We start from the raw sequence: 25,788 nt of genomic DNA, 5'->3' as shown, positions 1-25,788 counted from the left end.
ACAGAGTTTAACTGCATTTAAAGTTCAGATAGTCCTTGACATGGAAATCAAACCATGAGTAACACGTTTGTCCTCAGACATCCTACTTAGTTACTGCCCTTTGGGCCATTTTTAGTTTTCAAGTTCACTTCACTTAGGCCCTTCTAAAGAATGTGGGACAGCAATCCAGTGTCATGGATAAGAGTTGTGAAGTTTACCTGAAGGAAAAATCAGTTCCTGGTCTGACGTGGACAAAAATAAGAGAGAATGTGGAAGTAAGAATGGTAGGGAGTATAAAAATGTTAATGAGGGTTCACTGTTCTGCTGTGTGAAAGGAGTTCCTGGACAAACACAGAGCAGTGGATTTCAGCTGATAATTAAGGGAGGTTTTATCAAGCCTTGGAAGTTTTTGGATTTGAGAGACCTCTTTTTAAACAGAAACCCAGGCCTGATGTAAAAATTGTAATACTGGTAGTAGACCACATCTCTTGGGAAGCTAATCCTGTAGTTAATTTTCCTCATTCCTAAAAATTGGCACCTTAGTTATAACCTGAATTCATCTAGTTTTAGCTTCTAACTGTTAGATCCTATTATAATTTTCTAGAATTAAAGACTTTATTTAATAAGCAGTTAATTCTATTTTTCTTAAGCCTAGACCTTAGTGAAAATAAACCAAAATAAACCAAACCTGAATTTCTGTAAGGATCAGAGCTATTAGCTGATTAAAGTCTGACTTATGCAATAAAGAATTTAAGGCTTTTTACATGGACAGGGCTCTGAATTACCTGTCCTCTTGCCTGTTTTGTCCCCAGGTCACTCTTGACTCTGCTCCTGGTCAGTTCTGTAACCTGCTTCCCAATACCCTCAGTATAAGGCTCTTATTTCTTCCTTTTAGTGTTTTGAGCAATGTTTCCATTTGTATATAGAAGATGGAACCTGATGTTTCTAGAATATCATGTTTACCAGCAGGTGCTTAAATTAGAATTCAGTAAAAACAGGCAAAGCTCCTTCCTTTTCTTTCCTTTCCTCCCTTTCACCTTACAAACAATATCTGGTGAGCTGGTGATTTAACCTGTGGTGGATAAATGCTGGGTGGAATAACAGACTGGAGAATGAACCACAGTCTCTGGAACTGCGTGTGGGGGGAGTTTGGGAAGAATGGGAGAGTTCCCATCACAGTCTTCACCAGAGTCTTAAACTGGAATGAAACTTGTGTTGGTTGTGGCTTCTTTTTGCTGAAGCGAGTCGTGGCTTCCCTCGACAGGGACCTCAGCAAGCACCCAAATTGCTGTAGCCTTTGCAGATTTTCATCTACAAAACAGTGGTTTGCAACCTGAGCTATTTAAATCAGCTTTCAGAGCACCACCTGTATCAAACAGCCTGTTCACTGCTGCACATTTACAGGTGCTTTAGTTGTCTTCAATTGGCATCACCTGTCATCTTTGACTTGTGACTTCTGGTTTAATTCTTTTCCCACCTGCTTCATGTCACTGTGGGCCAAGGTGACCTGCAGGGATGGAGCTACTTTGGTGATAATCCAAGCAAATTTGCTGGTATTTGAAGGGAGTTCACTATGGGTTGTTTATCAGATTGAAAGTAATTCGTTTATTTCTCTAATTTTCTCTGCTTTTTGCAGTGCTTACCTAGGCTTGTTCACCATAACTTTAAATGATTTTCATATTTTAACTACTCCTGAACATGGTTATTATTTCAATTCAATGACCCCATGCTACAGATTTTTACTTTGGATGTTTTTCATATAAATATGTTTTTTCTTGATACATTAGACAAATTATTTTTAGACCTAAAGATACATTTGTTTGCCATTAATGTGGTTTAGATCTATAGAGCTCCTCACAATATTTTAAATTACCACCGTTCAGTTTGTTAGAAATGTATGGAATATTGCTGTCAGCTCCAGTGGGAAATGGGTATTGTTCAGTTGCATATCCCATTTTATGATGAGGCAGCTCAAAAACGAAGGAGCATGAAGACACACTTTGTAAAATGCAGCCCTGTGACATGAAGCAGCAGCAGATGGCAGAGGCACCTCTGCTGTTCCCTGCACGGGAGCAATGCCAGGCAGCTCCAGGTGTGACATCATTGCATTTTCCTCCAGAACATGCAGCAGGTTTCTAGAATCCCTTCAAAAATGTGTGCTGCCATCATTCCCTCTCTGCCCGTCGTCAGCACGGTGCTGGAAATGAGCGCCGTTTGAATTATTTAATGCCGCCCTGCCCAGGCTGTGCAGGGCCGGGCGGTGGCTGCCCGGGCTGCTCTCCCCATCCCGAGGGCTTTGCCCCTCTCCCTTCCCCACCTGGGAGGGTGGGGGTGTCCTGCCCTATCTCCCCGAGCCTGTCATCGTTCAGAAGCCCATGGAATGTAGTCATTGTGTCGCTGGGAGGCCCGTTCCTCCCACCCTGGAGCGCTGGAGGATGCGGTGGATGTACCGTGAGCCGGGATTCAGCAGCCAAGCCCCTCGCAGGGATCTGATGGAGGGTGTTGGGGCGGGGGAGCCCGGCCGTCCCCGCTCACCATTGGCTTCTTATTACAGCATTTTCCCCCAGGAGGCTCCCGGTGCCCAGGCACCCCCCCCTCCTCCTCCTCCTCCTCCTCCTCCTTCCCAGCCCCCTCCTTCCCACCCCTTCCTCGCTGATGCTCGGAGCGCTGGTCACGGAGCAGGGATTGCAATGAGCTCATCCCTTTCTCTGTGCAGCCTCCCGACTGCCCGGGCTGTGCTGCCCTTCCCAGCGCTGCTCCCGGCTCTCACACACCCTCACGGACACTGAGCCCTCCCCGCTCGCCCTTGCTCTGCTCCCAGCCCACCTTCCCTGCCCTCATTCTGTGCCATTTGTCTCCTTTTTACGTGCATTTTTTAGATCCATGTTCTCTCTGGTTTGTTTTTCAAATCTCCTTCGGACTCTAGCTGAGCCAACACGGTGGATCATATTTTTCCTCGATTCTTAGCAAAGATGCTTTTCCCTTCTTCCTGAGAGACCGAGGGGCGTTGCTGGAGCGGCCATCCGAGCCCATCCCAGGGATCGGAGGCTGGCTCTCCTGATCTTGCACTTTTGGAAATTGCTGTTCACAAAGCCTGTTCTCCTCACTCTGGATACTTATTACTTCCTGCTCATGGAAGAAGGGGTGCCTTGCAAAAGCCCAGCTGCCAAGCTCACTCCTCCTGCCAAGAAGTCCCAGGACATGCACGACGAGAGGAGCAAGCTGGTGAATGAATATGCGTGTCGGGTGCTGGAACTTCTGGGCATGGGGCATCGCCTCTTTGTGCCTCGGCTGCTTGCGGTGAGATCACCTTTTCTTGACATTCTGTGGGAATTTGCCATCCTCCCTCCCAGCCCTACCCCTGCCCCCCGAGGGGTGAGAGAGCTCTTGTTTTTTCCTCTTGGCTTCTCATAATCCATCTACTAAGCACGGAGTCCTTTTTGATGTTAGGTCGGGAGTGCTGGACACTGGTCCTGCTAATGGGGACCAGTGCCACTCCTTAGCCAGCTCGAGGGATCCAGGGCTGCATTATAAAAAAACATCTTTCCTAAAGCTGTGAATGCTTTTGTTCTCAGTCCTGAAAACATTCCAGATAAGCAGCATGCCCAGTCGACTTCTAGGTACTGATGCAAAGTGCATTAATGCTCAGCATTTCAGATTTTACACTTGTGACATCAAAGGGTGGCTTTGAACCTTCATCAAAAATCAAGCTGTGTTGATGTCTTTAGGCGTTTGACTGTTTCTGTGCTTCATTTTGAAAAGAGAGTTGACAGCGTGTAAAAAAGTTGAAAATACCTGCGTGGAATGCTCTGGGAGATAAATTGTTAAGGGTGTTTTCATCCATCATAGCAAATGCTGCTAGTGTGTGGAGTGGGCTGCAGTCGGTGTGGCACGGTACAGCACAGAGAACGCACTTCTGCCATTTCTCCTGCTGTAAGGGCAGCCTCAGAGCCACAGAGCAGTGGCAAACCCAGGAGTCAGGCCCCGGTGCTGGCTGGGTCTGCTTGGGGCTGTTACCACTCCTGGCTGCAGCTCTGAGGGTCGCTCACTCCATGGCCTGGGACACCAGCGTGGCATTTTGGTGTGATCCACTGGTGTGACAGTTCTTCCCTGATCCCCCCCATTTCCTCTGTGCTTTTCCTTTATTCCCAAGCCCACATTGTGGTTATACACAGTGACCTGTCTGGCATTTTCGTTGCACTCCTGACTCTGTCTCTGCAGTGCTCCCAGAAATGCACATGCTCTGCGTGTTGTAACCTGTTCGGTGTAAAAACAAGGTGGCGAGTTGGACCAACATGTCCCTGCACTGGGAGGTGGCAGATAAAAATCAAAAATTCACTAACTCTTTGATGGCTGCTAAAGTTCCGCTGGATTTGGGGACCTACAGTCACTTGTAGAATTAAGTCCAGGGGCCGAGGTTTAAGCTGTTGGGTGTGTTACCATTACTCCAGTTATCTCCCAGTGTACCACAACACTCATCCAGCCTATATCCCATGCTGCTGCTGGTCTCTTGAGCAAGGGCTGCCAAATGACTCTGAACTGTGCTGTGATGAGCTCCGAGGAAGGTCTTCTTCACTTGACTTAATCAGCCTTTGTATCTGGCCCTCCAGATGGAGAACACCAGGGAATTTCACAGCCCTCCTCTCCCAGGCAGCTTGGCCTTGCTGATGACATAATATTGTTTATTAAAAAAGAAAGAAAGAGGGTGAAAAAGGCAAAATAATACAAATAGTCCTTGTGTTGTTAGAGAGACATGACTTGTGGAATCAATGTGATTCCCTGTCAGGCTTTATTAGCTAAATATACCTCTCCTGACATACATCCCTTTTGACACACACCCTTTGCAGAGAGGCGAGACCGTGTTTCTCATAATATTTTAAAAGTGAGAAATCTCTGAGGACCAAGAATTTGTGCTTTAATCAGAACTGAAGATACTTCAAAACCTCAGCATTTCATAAAATTAAGCACTAGATTTATTTTTTTTTGGGTGTGCATAAGCTTCTCTCTCTGCTGTGATTTTGGAAATAAATGCCTGTGATGGGCAGAGTATGTGCCATTGCAGTGTGAGGTGAGAAGTATCATCTGAAACCTTTATGCCAGTCTTAAAAAAAATCTGATCACCTCCTCACTGCATCAGCTTCCTGTGCTGATGGACAAGTGGAACAACGCTGGTCCTGGGGGGTTTATTCCCTTTGGGATGACCAGGGGTGAGTGAAGCCAGGAGATTTTCTTGCCCACATTCATCAGTGTTTTGTGTGGCAGAATGAACTTTGCCTTTTAAGTCTGGAGCTACAACAACCAGGAGTGAATTGCTGAGCAGAGGGATGTTACTGGGTGTGCACAGGATTAGTGCCATGTTTGTGGTCTCAGCTCATCGTGTGCAAACCCAGAGCTGCTTTGTTCCCATAACACTTTTGTACCAAACAGTGTGTTACAGAGCATGGATGTGATTTAGGAAAACGTGTTTGATAATATCTGGGCATAGGGGATGCCAGTAAAGGACTCATTTGATGTATTGCCCTAGGAGTGTGTGCTGATGTCACTGTGGCAGCTTAGCTTTATCCACTGAACTTCTCCAGGCCTGGAGCCCAAGTTTATCCAGGACAGAAGGTCAGGATCATCCTCTGGGAGTCACTGAGCAGCTGGTCAGGCCTGTGGCTCGTGTTTAAGGGCAGCACAGAGCAAAGTCGTGCAACATGCAGCACTGCAGTGGGTTAGACAAAAACAGCCTTGATTTTACTATACATCTTGTTGAAGAAGTTAAAGCCGCATCTGTGTGTTACAGGCATTAAACAGATAGAAGTAGATGTCTTTATATTACATGTATGTATATTTTGTTCTGAAAAATTGGAGGATCCTTTTAAACATTTTGAATTTCCTAGAAGCAAATTAAATAGTAGAGCAAAGCACAGCCAGACTCTTTTCAGCCTTTAACTTGGCCTTGTTCCTGACACATGTTCATTAAAGTGTGAAACAGGCAGTTTATGCTCACTGACATTCTACAAAAAATCTAAATATATATGTAAAATTCTGTGGAAATTAGTGATTTTTATCTGTATGAAGGAGGAAGTATTAAATTAAAGAAGCACAGTGTGGTTGTTCCAAAATTTATTCTACTGTATGAGTTCCCAGTTGGGAATAGGAGTTTTAGTTGATACAGTCAGTAATAAATGAGGCTGCAGAATTAATAATTGAAGACAGAGAAATTAAATTAAAGAAAAAAGCCAAGGCTTTGTCCTTTGTCTTAATCACAGTTTCCTAAATATTTTTGAGAATGTAGCAGTAACATTATTTACTAAAAAATCTAAAAATAAACATTGTTTAAGTCTCTCAAATTCTCTTCCTGTTTCTTGAACATTTACATTTTTTCCAAACATTGCCTTTATATTTGAAAGCTTTGTTAGAACTTGTGGGAAAGGGCTTTCCCTTGGTTGTGACTCATCCATATAAGATAATTTTATGAATATATTGAAATACTAAGTGATGGGGGAAGGACATTTGGGGACATATTTAGTCAAACCCTCAAAGGTAAACTGAGCCTTTTGACCATAGTTCTCTCTGTGTTTCCTTGTTTGCCTGGGATTAAAAATAGATTTTAACCAAAAATATGATTATTTAAAAATTACATCTAGAATAATAAAAACTGTCATGAAGTCACCAAGTGCACAAAAATGAAATGCACTTGCCAAACTTTAATTATTGGCTCATTAAACTTACAGAGGGTTTAGTGAAATCAGCTGTTGAAGAGTTCCAGGAGCTGAGTGACACAAACCAAGGGATGTACAAATCTCTGCCTCTCAAAGAGCTGCCAAAAGGTCCCGGGGATGTCTTTATGAGTTATTGATTAAAATCACAAAAAGTCAAGAAATGTGAATCCTGGAATGCCAAAATCTCCATTTTTATTTTTTCCCTTGTGATTTTAATAGTGAAACTAATTTTTTGATCAACAGATTATTTTAAGGAAATGAAAACATAGAAGGAGCTGACAAGTCTGGGCTCCACCACTCATTTAACCAACAATGGGATGGTTTACAGTTTTCGTAACTACAAGATGAGTTCAGCCAACTCTGTCAGAGAAGTTCTTATTTCCATGATCTTGTGGGATTTTCTACAGATGTTTCAGGATTGAGAACTCAAAATTGTCTATAGTTACAGTTTAATGAGAGTAATTTGTTGGGGACTGTTAAAATAGTATTAGAGATTCAAGCAGGGGCCTGGGAGACTTAAATGTTTTACATATAATTCTGTTTTCTGACAATTATATGTGAATATAATTTTTCTTTTATAATAATAATAATAATTTGCCTTATAATTTTTTCTTTCCGTCTTTTTTTCTTGTTTATTTTTAAATTAAGTACTGTGGACATAAAGATGAGGTACATCTGCGGTCCTGAAGTTTGACAGGGCTATTTAATTGTTGATTATTACCTTTTAAAAAGTTTTTTCCTTCTCTGCTTTCTAAAATAATTCCAAACCTCTAAATGCATTTTGCTAATTTAACAAACACCATAAATTAAATACAAAATGAAAATAAAAATGCCTGGTCAGGACCTCTAGGAAGAATCTATGCAGTGGACTTGGCAGTGCTGGGTTAACGGTTGGACTCAGTGGTCTTAGAGGTCTTTCCCAACCTTAATGATTCCAGGATTATGAAACCTTTACTGCTTTTCCACCACCTTTATCCATTGAATTCCACCTGGAAGTGCTTGGTTTCCAGCTGGATTTATGGTGCTGGGGGGTGCTCCCACCGCTCTCTGACACTTCCAGAGAATCCTAAAACCAGCCCATCGGGAGTGTGAAACGGTGATCTGGCCTCGGGTGTGGCAAAAGCATTCCTAACCTCAGGAAAAGCAGTGCAGGAGCAGTTGGTGTTGGATCTGATTCAGCAGATACCAAGTGCCCCAGCTCACCGTCAGCACCACCCCGGCCTCAGCTCACTGAGCCAAGCCCTGCTGCTGCCAAGTGCTCGTGGACAGGATCAGATGGGAGAGCTTGGGAAGCTGAACATCTCTCATCAGCATCCCACAGGCAGCTTTTCCTGTGTCCCTCCAGGGATGACCCAGCTGCTTCCTTGGCAGTGAATGAAGGGAGGATCAAACAGGTTTTGGGAGAACTCTAAGGAAAGAAAAGAACAGAGCTGGAGAAAGACTTTGGACAAGGGCCTGGAGTGACAGGATGAGGGAGATGGCTTCAAACTGACAGAGGACAGGATTGGATTGGATAAATGGAAGAAATTGTTCCCTGTGAGGGTGGAGAGGCCCTGGCACTGGTTGCCCAGAGAAGCTGTGGCTGCCCCTGGATCCCTGCAAGTGTCCAAGGCCAGGTTGGACAGGGCTTGGAGCAACCTGGGCTAGTGGGAGGTGTCCCTGCCCATGGCAGGGGGTGGCACTGGATGAGCTTTAAGGTCCCTTCCAACCCAAAGCATCCTGTGAATCTGTTATTCTGAGTGGATTAACAACATCAATTAAACATGAATTAAACTTTAAAACTACGTGTATGTAACATACTTACTGCCTAAAATGAGGCAAAAAATGAATACAGAGTGTTACTCCTGAGAAAGTGGAGGATGCCCACATGGAAGTGGTGGTGGTGGTACTTGAGCAATTAATTCAGCAATTAACCTTAACCAAATGTGCCTGGGCTGCTCCTGAGGTACTTGCAGTGAGATTGTTACACAAGGTCTTCACTTTGTGTTGACACAGATTTGTTTATCCTTGCTGGGCAAAACCCTTGACATGCACATTTTTGAGATGGTGCCCTAAATGTCTTGTGTGGACATTCAGCTTCTGTGAACTGTTTAAAGGAACTATCCCAAGGCTTGGGATGTCATACCTGCTGGATCTCTTGGGGCAGGTCTGAGTAACCCTAGGGTGAATACATTTGTCCCTTTGAATTGCTCCGTCAGTGGGAGAACTGGATTAATGCTCCATGTGTAACATTTTCTGACCTGTTGAGCTTGATCCCACACTGAGAGGTGCAGGATTGTGGCAGATGTAGAAATAAGCATGTAAAACATTTTCTGGCACGGTGTTCTTTGAGAAATTGTGTCACAGACTTCAGCACATTGACTTGCTGATGCCTCATATGAGTCATATGTTCTGCTCTTCATGTTTGTGCCTATATATATTGAAAAAAACATTATATATATATATATATATATATATATATATACACACAAATTGTCTTTCTAAGGCAGCACTATGAGAATCAGCAATGGTCTAATGCATAAGCTTTCCAGAAAATATTATAATTTCTCTTAGGTTTTTGGTGTTTGCTTGAGTTTTGTTTCTCTCCTCACTGACATCCTGCCAGGCTGAGCCAGAATCATTTCTCACCGGGCAGGTATAGAAGAATAAAATCCATTCCCAGGTTGCAATCCTCTGTGCTGCCCTGCCTGGGATTCCTTGGATGGGCTTTAGACTCTGTTAGTTTTACAAGGCAGGGTTAGAGAGCTGATTTCAAGGAGGATGGTTTTGAGCTAATGTGAATATTGGTGGCTTGGGATGCACCCAGTAAATGATAAACCCAGTAAAAGAGCATGGCTGCACGTTCCCAGGGCTTACAGTAGTTCCCTGTGTTTAATTGCAGACCTCCAAAGAGGACCTTCTACAAGCTGATTTTGAAGGAGCTTTAAAATTCTTCAGGGTTCAGTTGCCCAAGAGGTACCGAGCTGAGGAGAACGCCCGGAGACTCATGGAACAAGCCTGCAACATTAAGGTAAGGGTGGACCTCACTGCTGCTCCTTTGCCCGGGGTTCATGAAGGAAACTGTGGAAAATAAAGATGTCAAATCATTAGCTTATTACTTTTTATATATGTTTGTGTGCATACCTTTTATCTTTGAACAAAGTGAATCTCTGACCTTTCCCTCTGTCTGCTTGGGCACAACCTAATAAATGAAACAGAAAAATGATGCGTTATCAACAAACATTCATCAGAATTCACTAATTCATTAATTGATTTATAAGCAGTGATTACACTAAACCAATTAATCACTGTATTGTAATCATGCAGCCAAAGCTCAGATATGATTTGTTTTGCTCAAAAGCTATTTGCCAAGTGCTGCTGTATAATAGAGTTGAATTGGGGTTTGTATATCAAGCTTACCAAGACAGAATATGTGTTCGTATTCTACCCTACCCAAGGCTGGCTGGCTGTCAAAAGTCAGGCTTCTCTGAACATGTGGACCAGAACTATTGGACTTGTCAGGAACCAAATTAGGGGAGCCTGACTGTAAGTTTTGAGGGTGGAAATCTGTTTAAAATGGCTGTAGAGGTTCATAAAGCCGTAATTTGAAAGATCTGGGATTTTTTTTTGTTGGAATACATAGAGCTGTGGATGGACTTAGTGTTTGATCTTCGAGAAAAGTGTTTTTTCTCCTTCTTGGAGTGTGAGCACTGATGGGAAATGCACGTTTGGTGTGGTCCAGTAATGCACTGAGAAAATCTCACCAGGAAGAATGTTCCTCTAACTCTGCCTCTTTTCATCTCTCAATTTATTAATTTCCTTTGTGCTGCTTAATTTCATCATTTATTAATCAAGGGCTTTTTCCCTTGTGGTTAAAACACTGATCTTATGAAAGAATGGGCCTTGATTCCAGCCAGGAAAAAGAAGATCTGTGCAAAGGTTTTAGTAAAATTGAACTTGGATTTCAATTCTGCTGCTGAAAGGAATTTTTGGGAGTACAAGGCTGCAGTTTCATGTTTAGCATGTAGTGCTCTGCTTGGCTGTTAAAAATGAGTAGTTTAAGGACTTACCCAATACAGGAGAATTATCTTTATGTCCTTTACTTCATGTGTATTTTTCTGATGAACGGTTAAAATAGAAGTTCTTGTGGTACTTTTTGGAAGAGATATTTGCAATTTTCTCACGCCTGCCTTTCTCTTTTTCTCATGCAGTATATTCTGTGCCACATGCTGTTATTTGTCATTAATTTTTCAGTCAGTACTGAGTACATGTGTTTGTGATGTGCTTTGCTGGGAAAGTGTTTTGAGATGCACAGAGCAAAGGGGGTGGGTTCAGCACCTGGGGCCTGTTAAAAGCAGAGACTAAATTTCTGAACTGTGTGACGTGAAGGGAAGGCAGCTGAAAGGTTTGACTGTGAATCCACTGCATACACAGGATCTCACATATTTTGGATTCTGGTGTTTAAAAGAAAAGCTCAGGTGAGTGCAGCAGATGTGGAGTCAGGGCACTCCCTTGCGTATTAGAGGATTAGTGGGAATTATTGAAAAGCAGGGAGAATTCAGAGCCAAGACCTGGGTTATCAGGGATAAGAAAAAGTTGAAGATTGAAGTCACCTTCCGCTGTGTTAGTAACGCCCTGCTCTGGTGTAATTAGGGAGCTCGGCTCTGCTCACTCACTGAGCACACAGCTCATCCCTCATTCACTGTGAGACATAGCAGGGGATCTGAACTGTGTCCTGAGCATCTTGTGATGGTTAAGAACATCTGAGCTCATGGAGGAGGGTGTTCTGAAGCCCAGGTTGTTGTCAGGATTAATGTCATAGTCAGGAAAGATACTCCAAAGACTCTTAACACAGGTGGTGAGGTATTTAAAAGAAAACACAAAAAGCTTCGGGAACTTAGTGGGAGGAAATTCAGTGCAAGACCCTGTTGGAGGGAGGGTGATGTTCATTTTAAATGATTCTGTGTTCACTCACTTGCAGTCCCTCTGTCCCAGGTGCCCTCATCCCCATGGCCTTGTGCTCCCTGACACCGGCGTTACTGGTGTGGGACGAGGGTGAGGGACAGTGGCTGCAGAGCTCTCCCCGTGCCTTAGGTTCCTTGTAATTGGTGACAATAAACTGGTTTTTGGACACACTTTTTGTACTGTTTGAGAGGGACAGGAACACGCTGCCCAAAGCAGTTGTGGAATCTCTGTCAGAAGACAGAGTGCCCTGAGCCAGCTGCTGGCGGTCACTGCCTTCAGGGCGGTGCTTTAGACAAGACGTTCTCCAGAGGTCACTTCCAACCTCAACTACCGCGTGATTCTATAATTGGATGTTGTAACCATGGGATTTATTTACCAACAGGTGCTAATAATTGCAGGAGTTGACATGCTCACACAGGAAATTACAATCCTGATAACCATCACTGCCAAAGTCCCAGGGAATGCAGAGGTTGGATGAAGAGCACTTGTCTGTCTTATTGAATGCAGCAAAACTTGTTCTGTTCAAAAACACCCAAACCAGACACTTAACTATGCTTTTTTGTGCTGCAGGAATGTGGCACTGTGAGTCTTTCCACTGTTTCTGGGCTATATTAGTATTTATAGACTAAACACCAGATGTTTTTAGAGCAAATATCACACAGTTAAGTGCCAGGAAGGATTTTCTTTGGGTTTCTAAGTTAATTACAGAGGCACAAAAATGTGAAAACAGAACTGTGGTGTGGCCAGGTTTCATAGCCTTGTTATATCTTTTCCAGTGTTTATTTTGTTCCTGCATTACTGCAAAACAAAACAAGGGTTTAACATGTACTAAAAATCCATCTCCTCTTGCTTGCTTGCTTGCTTTTTTTACCTTGAGCTCTAGCTGAGCTACATAAAGTTCCAGAGGATGCAAATTTAAAACTAGTTGGTGTTTTTTCTTAAGTAATTTTGTAAGTTTTTCTGTGTATCTGGAAGCCCAATTTGATAAATGAATGAATGAATGAAGAAAAAGCCTATTTTAGGTTAATGAAGGTTGATCTTAATGATGCTATTTTATGAAAACAGCCAACAGATTCTGCACACTCACCAAGTCTGACGTAGTTGCCTTTTGATCTGGTAATGCAGTTTCTCTTGTAGAGATCCATGTGTCCTAAAGAAGTTGTAATGGTGTTGGATTTTAATGGAAGAGTTCTGTCAGCTCTGTTCTTGCACTGACTTCAGGCAGGTGAGGTGTAGAATGGGAGAAAGTCACTGGGAGACATTCTCCCTATGAAAATTTCCTGGGTTGCCAGTTGTCAGGTGTTGTGCGTGTTTCTCTGGGAGTGTCCCATGACATTTGGAAATGGAGCAGAGCTGACGTTCAGAATGTGTTCCATTGCAGCCTGGGAATGCCCTGAGGTTGAGTGTAGCAGACAGGTAGGTGGGAGATCCTGGGAAGTTCCCTGTGGGGTGTTCCTGTTGTGCCCAGTGACGGTGGGGGAACACATGGGGTGGGATACACAGGAACCTGCAGGGAGGGTTGTTCTGTTATGGGGCAGCATCTGTAATCACACCTTCTCTTACCTGGCTCAGGGACTCCTGGCCTCATCTTTCACCATCAACAGTGGCAGGAAAGACCTGGAATGTTGAAGTTCTTCTATGAGAAGCTCCTCCCTAACCCTGTAAATCCCCCCTCTGTGGAGGAAATCGGGCTCCCCAGCAGCGTTGAGGCCACTGCTCTCAGCACCTTCATTGAGAGGAGCAAATGGCCCTGAGAAAAAACGGTGCCTTTTTCCAATGCAAAGCAAACACACACATTTTTGTCACCTGTCACTGTACTGACAAAGGGTGGGGATCCCCCCTGGGTGCAGCCACAGCTGGAGCTGGCACCAGGACCGTGGGGAGTGAACTGGCTACGGCAGCGGGAGCTGTGCCAAGCTTTCTCTCATCCCAGAATTGTTCTTTGAGTGATTTAAAGCAGATTTACTTTCTAATGTTGCTGTTTAAATGTTTGTAATTCAGAGTGGTGGTTTGAAGCTCACACCTTCCCGATGTGGGTGACTGGCTTCATTCACACCTCTAATGCTGGTTTGTCTGGAAGTGCTTTTTTGCAGGCATGGTTTAACAGGGACTTATGTATTGATTTATGTGAGTTTCAATGCACAGGAGTAAAAATAGCTGGCTTGTTCTCTCCTCTCTAGAGCATTCTCTCTCTTTGTGCTTATCTGTAGATATGTGTAGTTATCCAAGTACTTGGGGGTTTTGCTGTTATAAGTCAACACAAATGCAGCAGAAAAGCAAAGGAGGGATCTGCAGAAAGGCCCTGAGACTGTACAAGCCTTTTATTCCTTTGGTTCTACTGATGCTGTATCTGATTAATCTTCCAGTATAAAGAACAGGGGGAAAATTGCTCATTTATCAACTTCTCAAGAAAAGGCCAAAGCAAATTGAAAAGGGTTGGGTTGGGACCTGTAAGAAGCCCCTGCCGTGGCTGTGTGTGATTCCTTATGAAAGCCAGTGATCAATTCCCCTTCTTCCGTTATCTCCAAGGTGCAAATCCAATTGTCCTTGTGAGGAGGGTCGTGGGTTTTAATGCCTGTTCTCTTTGCAGCTCCAGCTCCCTTAGTTCTGCTCAGCTTTGTGGTGTGAGGCAGCACTTGGAAATCAGATGAGAGTGCCTGAAGAGGGGTTGGATGTTAAATATTTTTGTAAGATTGGTAATAAGCGTTAACAGGGTAGAAAGTGATGTTGTTAATTTAAAACAACAGTTTCAGCTTGGAATGCTTATTATTTAAACTTATAATTGTTATTATTCCAGTGAGCAGGCATGTTGCCCAGTAGTGATGTTATATTTTCATGGTGTTTAAGCATTAGTAAAACTGTTCAGTTGGTTTTTTCTGTTTGTTTTGTTTGGTCTTTTTTTCATTTGTGCTGAATTGGCGTTGTAAGTGACATCAGGTATATTGATAATTTTTCATCAGTAGGAAAGAAATGGGATTTTGCTATTGATAGCTAAATATAATCACATTTTAACCATCTAAATTAGCTTTTCAACTTGAGTACAAATATTGTGATGTCCTTGTAGTAGTCACTTGTTGGCATATGTAGTAAGTAATGACATCCACAAGAGCAGTGTGAAGGTAAGGATCTTTAAAATAAAAGTTTGAGGTGGAAAAGTGGATTGGAACATTTATTGTCTGTATCCTCAGCAGTTGTATCACAGTGTATATCATGAAGGGTTTGCCCAAATTATTAGTGGTTTCATTCAGCAAGGCGAGGGACATCTGAAAGCTGCTCCATGGTCCAACAGGCCACCTAAATCTGCCTTGTTCACCTTGGTGCCATCAGGAGTCAAGACTTCCCAGGATAACATATGTTTCCCATTCCAAACAGAAGCAGGAAAGCATCCTCAAAAGGTCTTTTGGCTTAAGGTTTTCCCCTAGATGAATTACAGCTCCTTGATTCTGAAAATAGTACAGAGAGCACGAGATGAAGGTGGCAGGGAGTTGCACTGTTTGACAGCTCTGTCTTCTGGCATCTTGGCACCTTTGCCAGAATGTGTCTAACATAACTCAGCTCTAGGCGTAAGAGGAAGTGAACGTTTTTCCCAAGCTGAACTGGACACACTTAAATCCCAGGTGTGGGCTGGCTGGAGAATGGAGTCACCTCCTATGAGGTGACACATTAAAGTATCTTACAGACAGTTTTACAGTGGTCTCTATGTCTGTAGCAGGGAGTCTGGAGTTCCTCTTGACAGCAGAGTGTTCAGCTTAGTTGTTCTTTAGAGGAGAAAGTCTCAGCTCTCTCTTCCTTTCAAGGAAACAAATCTGGTAACTGATTCTCTTGAGGGATGCCTTGGGTTTGACTATGGAGAAAGCCTGTGATGATGGTGCCTGGCAGGTTTGCAGCACCTCTTGTTCTCACAGTACGATGATGGCCTTTTTGAAGACACTGTGGTGATAAAAAGAGGCCATAGAGGAAGATCAGCAGGGTCCCAGGATGAGCACTTAAAACTGTAATTAAGAGGAATAAACCCACAGGCTTTCACATTTTGTGGAGAAGACATGTAGGTAAAAGTACAGATGCAGAAATGAGCTCTGTGCCCCTTATTTATGCTGGCCAAGAACTGTTCCTTGATATTGTCTTCAGCATCAGCAAAACTGTTGAGGCTAAAGATGGAGAAATCTCCCTGGAGGTGCAAATCCCCCTGTGCTTTCTTGGGCCAGGTCTGAGGAAGCAGGTAGCAGCTCAGCACCAGAGGAATTCAGAGGAAATCTGTTTCTTCACATACAAAAGACCCAGGGGCCAAGGCACGACCCTTGCCAACCAAAGTCTCTGTGTTGTCTGTGACCCTGAAGAGTATTATGTCTTTACTGTTTTAGAACACAGTTGCTGTGACATGAGAAACTCTATTCTTCCCTCTGAACAGTGGAGGAAGAAGCTCTGTTGTCTCAAGGCAGTTCAGGGCACCCAAGGAGAATGATCTTTTATTTCTAAGTTTAGAAATCTTAGAATACGTGTGTTGGGAAGTGATTGCATTTGAGCAAAAAAAAAAATCAAGCTGCCTTTTGTCTTTCTTGATCAGCCTTTCTCATATATGTCCTTCTCAGAAAGGCTGTGGTTATTTTATTTCTACAGATGCTACAGAATAAAAAATTAAGTTATTGGAAACAGATCAGGACTATGGTTTGGTTTGGTTTGGTTGCCCAGAGACACTTCCATCCCTGGAAGTGTCCAAGGCCAGGTTGGACGGGGCTTGGAGCAACCTGGGCTGGTGGAAGGTGCCCCTGCCCATGGCAGGGGGTAGAACGAGATGATCTTTAAGGTCCCTCCCAACGCAAACCATTACATGATTCTGTGATTCTGTTCTATGATTCTATCTTCCAGAAAGCTCCAGTAATCCAGATCTAATGGCTAATGCATGGAGTGGCTCGGGGGAAAAAAGCAGTGATTCACTCTCAGTGTAGCACAGAGAACAGTTGGGATGGAACATTTGTTTCATTTCATTGGATTTTCGACAAATTAAATGAGGTGACAAAATCTGAAGCACTTGTGCTATCCTGAAACCTGAAGCTAAACTTTTAAAAATAATTGGGAGGAGAAGGAAAAGAAAAGGCAAAGCCTAACAATGTTCCCTTCTTTCCCCCAGGGCTTTTGCAAATAAACAAAGAGGCACTGGGCACAGTGTCTTCATGAATTTTTGCTGGCGTTTGATTTCTCGGGCACCTGCACTTGAGTTTGTCTGCTTTGAAAATGAGCGAACAAACAAAACTAAGTATAGAAAGATTGTGTCTGCACTTCATAAATGCAGAGCTCTGCAGGGACAGCAGCTTTTAGAGCTGAAGGCCCTATTAATAACTTGCCATTACAAGCCCCAGGCATTGTTTTTTCCTTTATCGATGCTGTTACAAGTTAAATTCGGTGAGTCGTTACTTGGCTGTTCTCTGAGCAGTGTGTAGCTACTGGAGCAGGAGTGGATCTGGGGGCTTCAGGAGGGCAATATTCACATTTTTAGGATCTCCTGATGGCTTTGCATCAGGATTCTCTGGGTTTCTGCAGTTAATTGCTTATGTATTTATGGTATTATAGCTTTGTTTCTCTTGAGGAGAATGAGTAGTGTGGTAAACACTGGGTTAGATTGTTTACATTGTTAAATTTGGTTGTGTTTGGGCATAAGTAGATTATATCAGGTTGGTACGAAGGTGAAGAGCTGCATGCCAGCGGCTTTGGAGAATTCAGACTAAGTGCTACATAGATACATCCCAAGTATATTTATCTCCATTTTTAGAGGTGCTTCATTCTGTTTAAGAACAACAGTATGCCAGTCTGTTCTTCCACGGATATTTAAATGGTGTTGTGGCATTTGGCTGTTTCATGTTGCTGAAGGCCAAAATAATTCCTCTGTAAATGATTATTTTTCCTGCAGTGCTGTGAACTCCTGGGCGGGGAGGCGTGAACCCACTGCCATATTAACCAGCAGAAGTTCTTTCCTGCTGCAGCTGTTTCAGGGGAGCACCCACAGCCCGTCAGGGGCACCAGTGAGTTGTGGAAGCCAGGAGGGGGATGACGGTTCCTTCTCTTTGCTCTCGTTCTCCCACTTTCCTTACCTGCACAACAAAACCTCCAAGGATAGGAAGGAGTTCTGAAGCATTATTATGGGTCTGTTCACTGGGAAGCCTTGACCTCATTGTCCAATTGAGTTGTTCAGGCAGCAGGTGAACATCAAGTTCCCTGTTGTGTTACCCTGTTTGTTATTCTTTCAACTTCCTTTACTTAATTATTAAATGCAATTTCCTGGACAATAATTCTTAACCAAAATTTGATTCTGCAAATTAGTCAGAAGCCATGGAAAAAACAGAAAATCTCATCTCCAAGTAATTAATCAGCATAATAATCAGTGTAGATGCAGAAATCTGGAGAGGGACTGTTTACAAGGACATGGAGTGATAGGACAGTGGGGAATGGTTTCAAACTGACAGGGGTTAGATGGGATATTAGAAGGGAATCCTTCCCTGTGAGGGTGGGGAGGCCCTGGCCCAGGTTGCCCAGAGAAGCTGTGGCTGCCCCATCCCTGCAAGTGTCCAAGGCCAGGTTAGACAGGGCTTGGAGCAACCTGGGCTAGTGGAAGGTGTCCCTGCCCATGGCAGGGGGTTGGAAGTGGATGATCTTTAAGGTCCTTTCAAACCCAAACTATTCTGGATTCTGTGATAATAAATAATCCCTTAAATCTGGAAGTATAGGCAGAAATTCAGTGTGCACACACAGCTCGGGCCAAAGACAGTGTGTCAGGTTGAGTCACTCAGTTGCTGTGACAACAGAGCTGCAAAATCTTCAGCTTCAACAGTCCCCCAGCCCAGCTGCATCTGCACATGGCGCCAGCCTGGAGGGCCCTCATCACTCCTCCTCTGAGTAAGAAATACAGGGGTACCTTCACTAACATACCTGCACTGGGGCTGATATAGCTTGGAGAGGCCCAGAGCTTAAGGCCTTGACTTCTGGAAAAAAAAATAAAACTATAGCTGAAATTCTTTGCAGAGTCAACTGATTGTCTGAGCAGCTCCTTTTTAATCCCAGAATCCTTTGGTTAACCCATAGCTCAGAGCACAGGATCAATGACCTTATCGTGCATCCTGGCAAGGAACAATTCCATGGCAGTCGGAGTAAGCACCTGCTTGTGCACTCCCCGAGGCGCCTGTTGCTGGATTCAGGAATGCCCTCTCCATCTGGGAAACTGCTTTCCCCACCTTGGGCTCCTTTCCCACCATCAGTCACACACACAAAATTTATGGTCATGTGGCTCCTCTTGATGACTTTGCAATCTTCCAGCCCTGTCAGGAATGAGGAGAAAAATTCCATCACCTTGTCACCACTGCACTGTTTTCAAATGTTAAACGGTCCTGAAAACAGTCGGTGTGATCTCTCTCCTCCTGCAGTAGAGAGGAAGGGGGTTCTCTCGCTGGAAGGAGCTGTATTTTGGTGTCTGCAAAATATAGATCCCAGCACAGTTTTCTTTATTCCAGCCACTCATCCAGACTGTCTTACTCACGCTGGCATCACATGGACACAAATCCTGTTGCTTTTAGTAGCAGCAGGAAGCTCAGAGGCAAATTTGGCCCTCGTTTTTCTTGTAACGTAGAGTGAAAAGTAGGGTTGTGTTGTAATGAATGTTCTCCAAGAGGACTTGCCTTGTTTTTCCCTTTTTCTAAGCACAACGTGAAGCAGGGCCTGTTCCTTTTGGAGAAGGAAGGACATGCGGTAGGAAAGCAGCACCTTGCCTGGGACAGTTTGTGTTTCCCAGGATTCTGATGAGGGGTTCTACAAAGGCAATGACTCTCCAGCCCAGGGGACTCTGTTTTAGCCATGTGTTTTTTTTGTTTTGCCCTGGGATGCACCAGAGCCATTTCACCAGCTGATATGAAAAACCCAAGCACTTCAAGACTTGATAAAAACGCTTCTGGTCAGGGCCAGGGGTGTGAAGGGGAAGGAGGCGCTGCCTGGACTCTGGGAAAAGTCACCATCCTGCTCTCCAACAGCAGAGGAACTCCAAGCCTGAAGTGAAAGGGCTCCTCCCAGGCACAGCACTAGTTGCTGGGGGGAATTGGGAGCACGGCTGGTTGTGGCTGTGCCAGAGTCCACCTCCGCTGCCCTCATCCATCTCTCTCCATCAGGCAGCGTCTCCTCTGGAAGCGGCTCTGATGGAAAGGAGCAGCACATTTATAGATACAGCACTGGGCTGGGAGCTCACACAGGGGCTTGATGGGATCCCTGGCTCCCCTGGGAAGAGCTAAGAGTCCCTCTCTATCTTCCTTCCATCTTTACTGGGACATCCACAGTGTCAGTAATGATCCTGCCTGGCAGGAGGACTTTGCCACACTCAGTGTTTGCAGGCTGCCTGTTTAAACAAGGGAACAATTTACCCATACAACTTGGGGATTTTCAATCTTTGATCCATCAGGCAGGAATGTTATACAAGATTATATACTGCCACAGGAATTTGGGGAAGAACTGGCGGGAAGGTGGACAAAACTGAGAAATGTTCAAGGCCCTGATTAAGAGATTTCACATGTTCATACTCGCTGATGAGGGCTTGAGTAGAACAAACACCTGTCGTAAGGTTATATGGGGCTGGGGTTTGTATTTGTTTCCTTTTTTGTTGCTTTTATGATATAATGTGAATTGTAAGGATTACAAGAGGATAAAGACATCTGTGCTCTGGGAAGCTTCTCAGAAGGATCAGTAATGATACCTCTTAACTTTTTAATGTGCCTTACAGTGCACTAATGGACCTAAACCAGCATTTTATTCTGAAGACAAGTTTGTTGCCATCAGAAAGGGAGGCTTTGCTGCTCCAGGAGTGTAAGAACATACAGCAGCTGTAATGGAGGAAAGTACTGAGCTTTTCTTTTTGTGACCTTGTCAGTTCTGAAAGTCTGGAAACCAGGGCATTTGACAGAGACTGGCATTTTAAGAGAAATTGGCCTATGTTTCAGTACATCTTCTCTTTCAGACTTCTAAGCACTGCTGATGCTATTTGCTCTTCCTGCTTCCCTTTTTCCACTCTTAATACACGATCAGAACACAAGATTCTGGCAAATGGGCAGCACTGGGTCGAAGTTAACCTTGTAAATCAAACCCGGTGTGGTGGAGAGTGGTGTGAGCCGGTTGCTGTGTGCCTGGTATGGTTGTATGAAGAGATTAAATCCTGGAATGCACACCTGCAAGGACTCATTTAGGAAAGCAGAGATTAAAATTCTGTTTGGGTTTTGATACGATCTTTGGTTCTCGTGACCTAATTCAAGACTCTCCTCCTTCAAGTCACTCATTTTGCTCCAGTTCAGGGAGCACCAACAGTTCCACCGGACTCTTGACTCTGCAAATACCCCAGACACCAATGTGGCACAGCAGGATTTTATCATCCCCCTTTGGCAGGAGGAGAGGCTGGAGCTGTGAGCTCAGGCACAGACAACTGCAGCCTGCGAAAAGGAGAAGTGTCAGGGTATTCTCCATATATGTACTTTTCCAGCACTGGAATCACACTGTTCCACATTGACTCTTGTAGCCTGTGTGTTGTTCTCTTGTGCACTAGGAATGTCTCAGGACAGTCATCTCCCTATGTGTCTTTCCTCTGAGACTGGTCCTTACAGCATTAATAGAGTCACTTAATTAAATCCTCATAAAGGAAATGGAGGGCATTTCATCTGAGTGTTCCCCACTCAGTGAGCCTCAGGTGCCTTCCTTTCAACCCTGGACAGAGGGAAACAAGGCAATGCCAAAGGCATCTCTGTGCAGTTCCCAAGGACCCAGAAATCGTTTTTACAGCTATGAGGACTGAAAAACAGCCATCTTGTTCTATACTGTGTGATTTCCTGCCTATGGAACTGGGGAAGGCTTCTACATGCTCCACCCCAGTCACAGGAAGGATTAGGGTCTTTGATGGGGCATAAAGGAGGATGAAATGGAGGTGGGAAGTTTCCCTGCTCCAAGCAGATTTGTTTCCCAGTTGGATCTCGCTCTGTTGCTGAAGTGCCACACAAATACAAGCTATCTGTAAATAAGGAGTAAAATGAGTTATCATTGCTTTGTTTGTGTATAAAACAGGGGACAGGCACACTGTGTTTTCCTCCTCCAGTTGGATGCCTGGACAAGCCACTTAGCATCTCTGCTGACCCCACCACCATCCCACACCACCTTTCCATGGATCATGTTCCACACGGGTCCCTGGTTGTGCCTCACTGCCAGGCACCAGCTGCAGTGGAAAACAGTGGAAAGCAGTGGAAAACAATTAAGTGGTACAATCCAGCCCCCAGGTTAAGTGACCCAGAAAAACCTTTCATTCAGAATTCTCGTTTAAGTCCTCCATGAAACATGTTCTCATGTTGTTCTTGCTGGTCTCATAGCTCAGTTCTTGCTAATAACTGCTTTTCTATATAACAATCCTTCATGTCTGCCCAGAGTTGTTCCAGAAGGCTGGAGAAGCAATAGGATTCAGAGGAATTACCTGGCCAGAACAAGTGGATCTGTGCTGTTGAGGTTCAGTTACTTAAAGATTCACAGGGTCCAAATTCCTTTAATAAATGCAGAGATGGCATGGAGATAACCTGGACCTGCAGTGATAGGGAAATGTATTAGATAACTGCCACAGAAAATATGCCCTGTGGTCAGCTGGCACTAAAACAGCTAGGGGAGTCCAATAGGATTGTGTTTGAGCTTTTTAGGATCGTTAATAAGTAATTAACCCATGAGGTGACTGTAACAGACATCATTTTAATCAAAATTGAGTTATTGGTTTCCCAGGCACACTTTGGAATTTATCAGTTCGCAGGCAGGACTAAGTCCCTTGGCCACATTAATTAACAATCCCTGCACTCAGGAACTGCTCCAAAAGGATGCCCACAGGATCAGATTCACCAGTTCCTGCTTTCATCCCTGCTACCAGGCAAAGACCACCTCCCCACATTTCCATTCAATTTGTCTTGTGCTGAAAAGCTGCTGATTTCATGCGCCCTTACCCTGCAGCAGCCAAGCCTGTTGCTAAGCGACCTCAGCAATACCAATGGGGCCACGGTCTGGCTGCTTTTCCTCAGCCCACCCCTATTCTTACTTATTTATTTATTACATAGCTCAACAGATTCTGCCATACCAGGGAGGCAGAGCCACAAGCCTCCAGGTTACAGCAGAGTGCCTTGACTTGCAGAGCTGCCTGTCTTCCCTCCAGCACCATCCTCTGCCCTGTTTTCACTGGTGTTCCTGTTTGTCAGCTGAGAAAACTCCTCGGGATATTTGTCGAGCTGGAGTGGCATCCAGGAGCGTGCTAGAAGTGTGTTTTAAAGGCGTAGCTGGCCATGGACTACTGTACCCGATGTTTGGATCCAGTAGTCCTTGATGGAAGAAAAAAGGGGTTGGAACAAAGATGGCTCTAAGCCATTTCTCTGCTTACTTTATTTCTGGGGGCTTTAATTTCAACTGTGTCCGCATTCCAGGCTTCTTGTAGCCTAACCAGATCTGCAGAGTGAGAGGATGGTTATCCTTCCCTGCCCGGCAGTGCTGGGGAGAGCCCGGCTGTGGAGGCAGTTCTGCAGGACCAGCTGCATTTTTGTAGGGTGGGGTTGGGATCCCAGCCAGGGCACAGCTCTGCCTGAAATTGTATCCAGGACAGGAGCAGGGTGCTGGTGGAGTGTTTGGTGTTCAGATAAACTGGCAAAGTGTTTGTAGTGGCTGCACGTGGGTAGAGGAGGACAGCAGAGCTGTAACGGAGCTGTTACTGTGCCGTTTGTTCCAGACGTGCTCCCAAAACCAGGGAAGGTGGAAGTGGTTGGTGTGCTCTGGTACATCCTGTGTCACCCAGAGAACCTCCCTGCCAGACAAAAAATCAGGAGCACTGATTGGTATCACTTCTCACAACCAGGAAAGCTTTAAGTGGGGATGCTGTCCCAGAGCCTGGCTGTGTTTGCTGTGTTTGTCTTTCCTTGATGAAGGAACTGCCACACTCTTCAGTAAAGGCTTCAGGGACAGCTCCGAGCCTCTCAAAGGCCCAGTATTTTGAACCTTTACTCCACCTAGAGAAATCTCTACAGGAGTGAATCCTGTAGAGATTTATTTGGAACAAACAAGTACCAACTGATTTTCCCCCTTTCTCCTGTTATATGTTTCTCCTTTTTGTTTCAGCAAGCAGAGCCAACAGCCTGGAGCCGAATCTCTGGACTGTACTTCTCGCACAGCTGTTGCCTTTTGGGCCTCTCCTTACAGCCTTTGGCTGCACTGACTGGCAGCTGCTTTGTTACCTGCTGTACCTTTCACTGTGGAAGTCTTTTGGCTAAAAAAAATCATTTTTCTGCTTTGATGATCCAGCCATTACCTGACCCTCTCTGGAGAAGAACAGAGAGAAGGACACGAACCCTTGGTTTTGTACAAGCAGTCCTGCAGAACAAGGGTTGTGCACAAGACCATATGTAATTTTTTTACATCACAGTGAGATGAGGAAGGTGTGTTTTAAGTGCAGATTGAATTTTCCCCTTATTTACTTAAGCATTCAATTACCCATTTAGAAAACTAAAATATATCTGAGACTGGCTTGGCATGCTCATTCTGTATTCTTTTTTTTGAAAAATGGACCCTGCCCTTTTGTCATTTATGACACGTCTGTCACTGAGGTGTCCAATTCTTGTGTACACCCAGAGAGGTGCTGCTTGTAAAACCTTTGCTGCCCTGCATCTCCCTGTATTTTTTCAATATGGTTGAGATTTCACAAGCCAGGCTGTGCTGTGTTAGGTGTACATTTTGTTGCTGTTGTTTGCCTGGTGCTCAGGCAGATGTGGAAGTTATCTCAGGTATCCTGTTTGTGAACAAAACACAGGAGACTTGGAACCAGCTCAAATGCCCAGGAATTATGGTCTTAAGCTGTACCAGGGGAGGTTTAGGTTAGATATTAGAAAGAATTTCTTTACAGAGAGGGTAATCAGACGTTGGAATGGGCTGCCCAGGGAAGTGGTGGATTCTCCATCCTTGGAGGTTTTTAAGATAAGACAGGATGTGGGACTTAGTGCCATGGTCTGGCAACCGCAGCGGTGTTGGATCAAGGGTTGGACTTGATGATCTCAGAGGTCCCTTCCAACCCAGCTGATTCTATGATTCTATGAATAACTTCTGTTGCCCTGAGAAGTTGTTTCGGGTACATTTAAAAAGATGCGTCAACAGATCTTCATTCACTGAAGATAGGAAGAAAAGGATCTTCCCTGTGGGGAGATTCAGGTGTTTAGGGACTGAAGACGATGAGTAAAACCTTGAATTACACCCAGAGCAGTGGGTGCTGGGGTGAGCAGGGATCTCTGTGTTTCTGGTTCTGAGTCTTCCCTCCTGATAAGTCTGGCTGTCAGTCTCAAACTTTCAGAGAAAATGTGGGTGTTCTGCAGTGCTGAGAAGGGGTGAAGTACCCCAGAGCTGGCACAGACATTGCAGCTGACTCGTGGTTGTGTGGATCACTGCTCTGTGCTACCAGCTCTTGTTCTCTCTTTGGCGGTGTTGGGCCCAGCCAGCTCTGTACCCCAAAATCCTGTAACTCTGGAAGATCCAAGAATGCAAACAATACTGATAAAGGGAGCACAGGTTGTACATTCCTAAGGGAAAAATAATAAAAAAAAAAAGAGGAGGACAAAAATATAGTCATCATGGCTGGGCTTCGCGAACGAAGATTTGGGAAGGCTCTATCCACGTTTGTTACAGGCACACTGGTGGCTTATGAGGCCAATACGAGACAGACATATCCGATTGCAAAAGGCACAGCAGAAGGACTCCTTAGATGGTATATTCTGCAAGACACGGTTCTTTCTGTGTTGCCTTTTCTCCTCGAGAGTGATCCTGCTGCGTTCTCAAAGGAGACAGCTGCGTTATAGATGGTGTGTCTCCAGGCCTCCGGATTTGAGGCTAGAGCAGACCAGTTATGGTGATCAATATGGCCAAGGCTGAGATGTTGTTTCAGGCAGTCCTTGTATCTCCTCTTTGAGGCTCCTCTCTTGCGGCAGCCGGTGGCAAGTTCACCATAAAGCAGGATCTTAGGGAGGGGGTGGTTGGTCCTTCATCCTGGAGACGTGCCCTGCCCATCACAGCTGTGTTCTCAACAACATGGCCTCAATACTTGTGACTGCTGCTTGCTCTAGAACAGATGTATTGGTCACATCATCTG

At 44.6% G+C, this 25,788-nt stretch overlaps 1 protein-coding gene across 8 annotated transcripts in view; it reads left to right on the top strand.

Annotated features, from left to right (window-relative positions):
- RABGAP1L (RAB GTPase activating protein 1 like) overlaps positions 1-25,788 on the top strand; it is a 234,381-nt gene that overhangs the window by 165,418 nt on the left and 43,175 nt on the right. For 7 of the 8 annotated variants that reach the window (XM_029964004.1, XM_029964006.1, XM_029964008.1 and 4 more), the window contains one exon: positions 9,568-9,696. In XM_029964004.1, the coding sequence (XP_029819864.1) occupies positions 9,568-9,696 (129 nt within the window). Of the gene's footprint in view, positions 1-2,716; positions 3,280-9,567; positions 9,697-25,788 lie in introns of those variants that run through there. The other variant, XM_008930838.2, reaches the window with a different exon arrangement.

This window comes from Manacus vitellinus, unplaced genomic scaffold (genome assembly GCF_001715985.3).
Source record: "Manacus vitellinus isolate BGI_N305 unplaced genomic scaffold, ASM171598v3 scaffold_68_pilon, whole genome shotgun sequence".
In the NCBI taxonomy this organism is placed as follows: domain Eukaryota; kingdom Metazoa; phylum Chordata; class Aves; order Passeriformes; family Pipridae; genus Manacus; species Manacus vitellinus.
The sequence above is the reverse complement of the archived record's forward strand: the minus strand, read 5'-3'. Positions and strand labels throughout refer to the sequence as shown.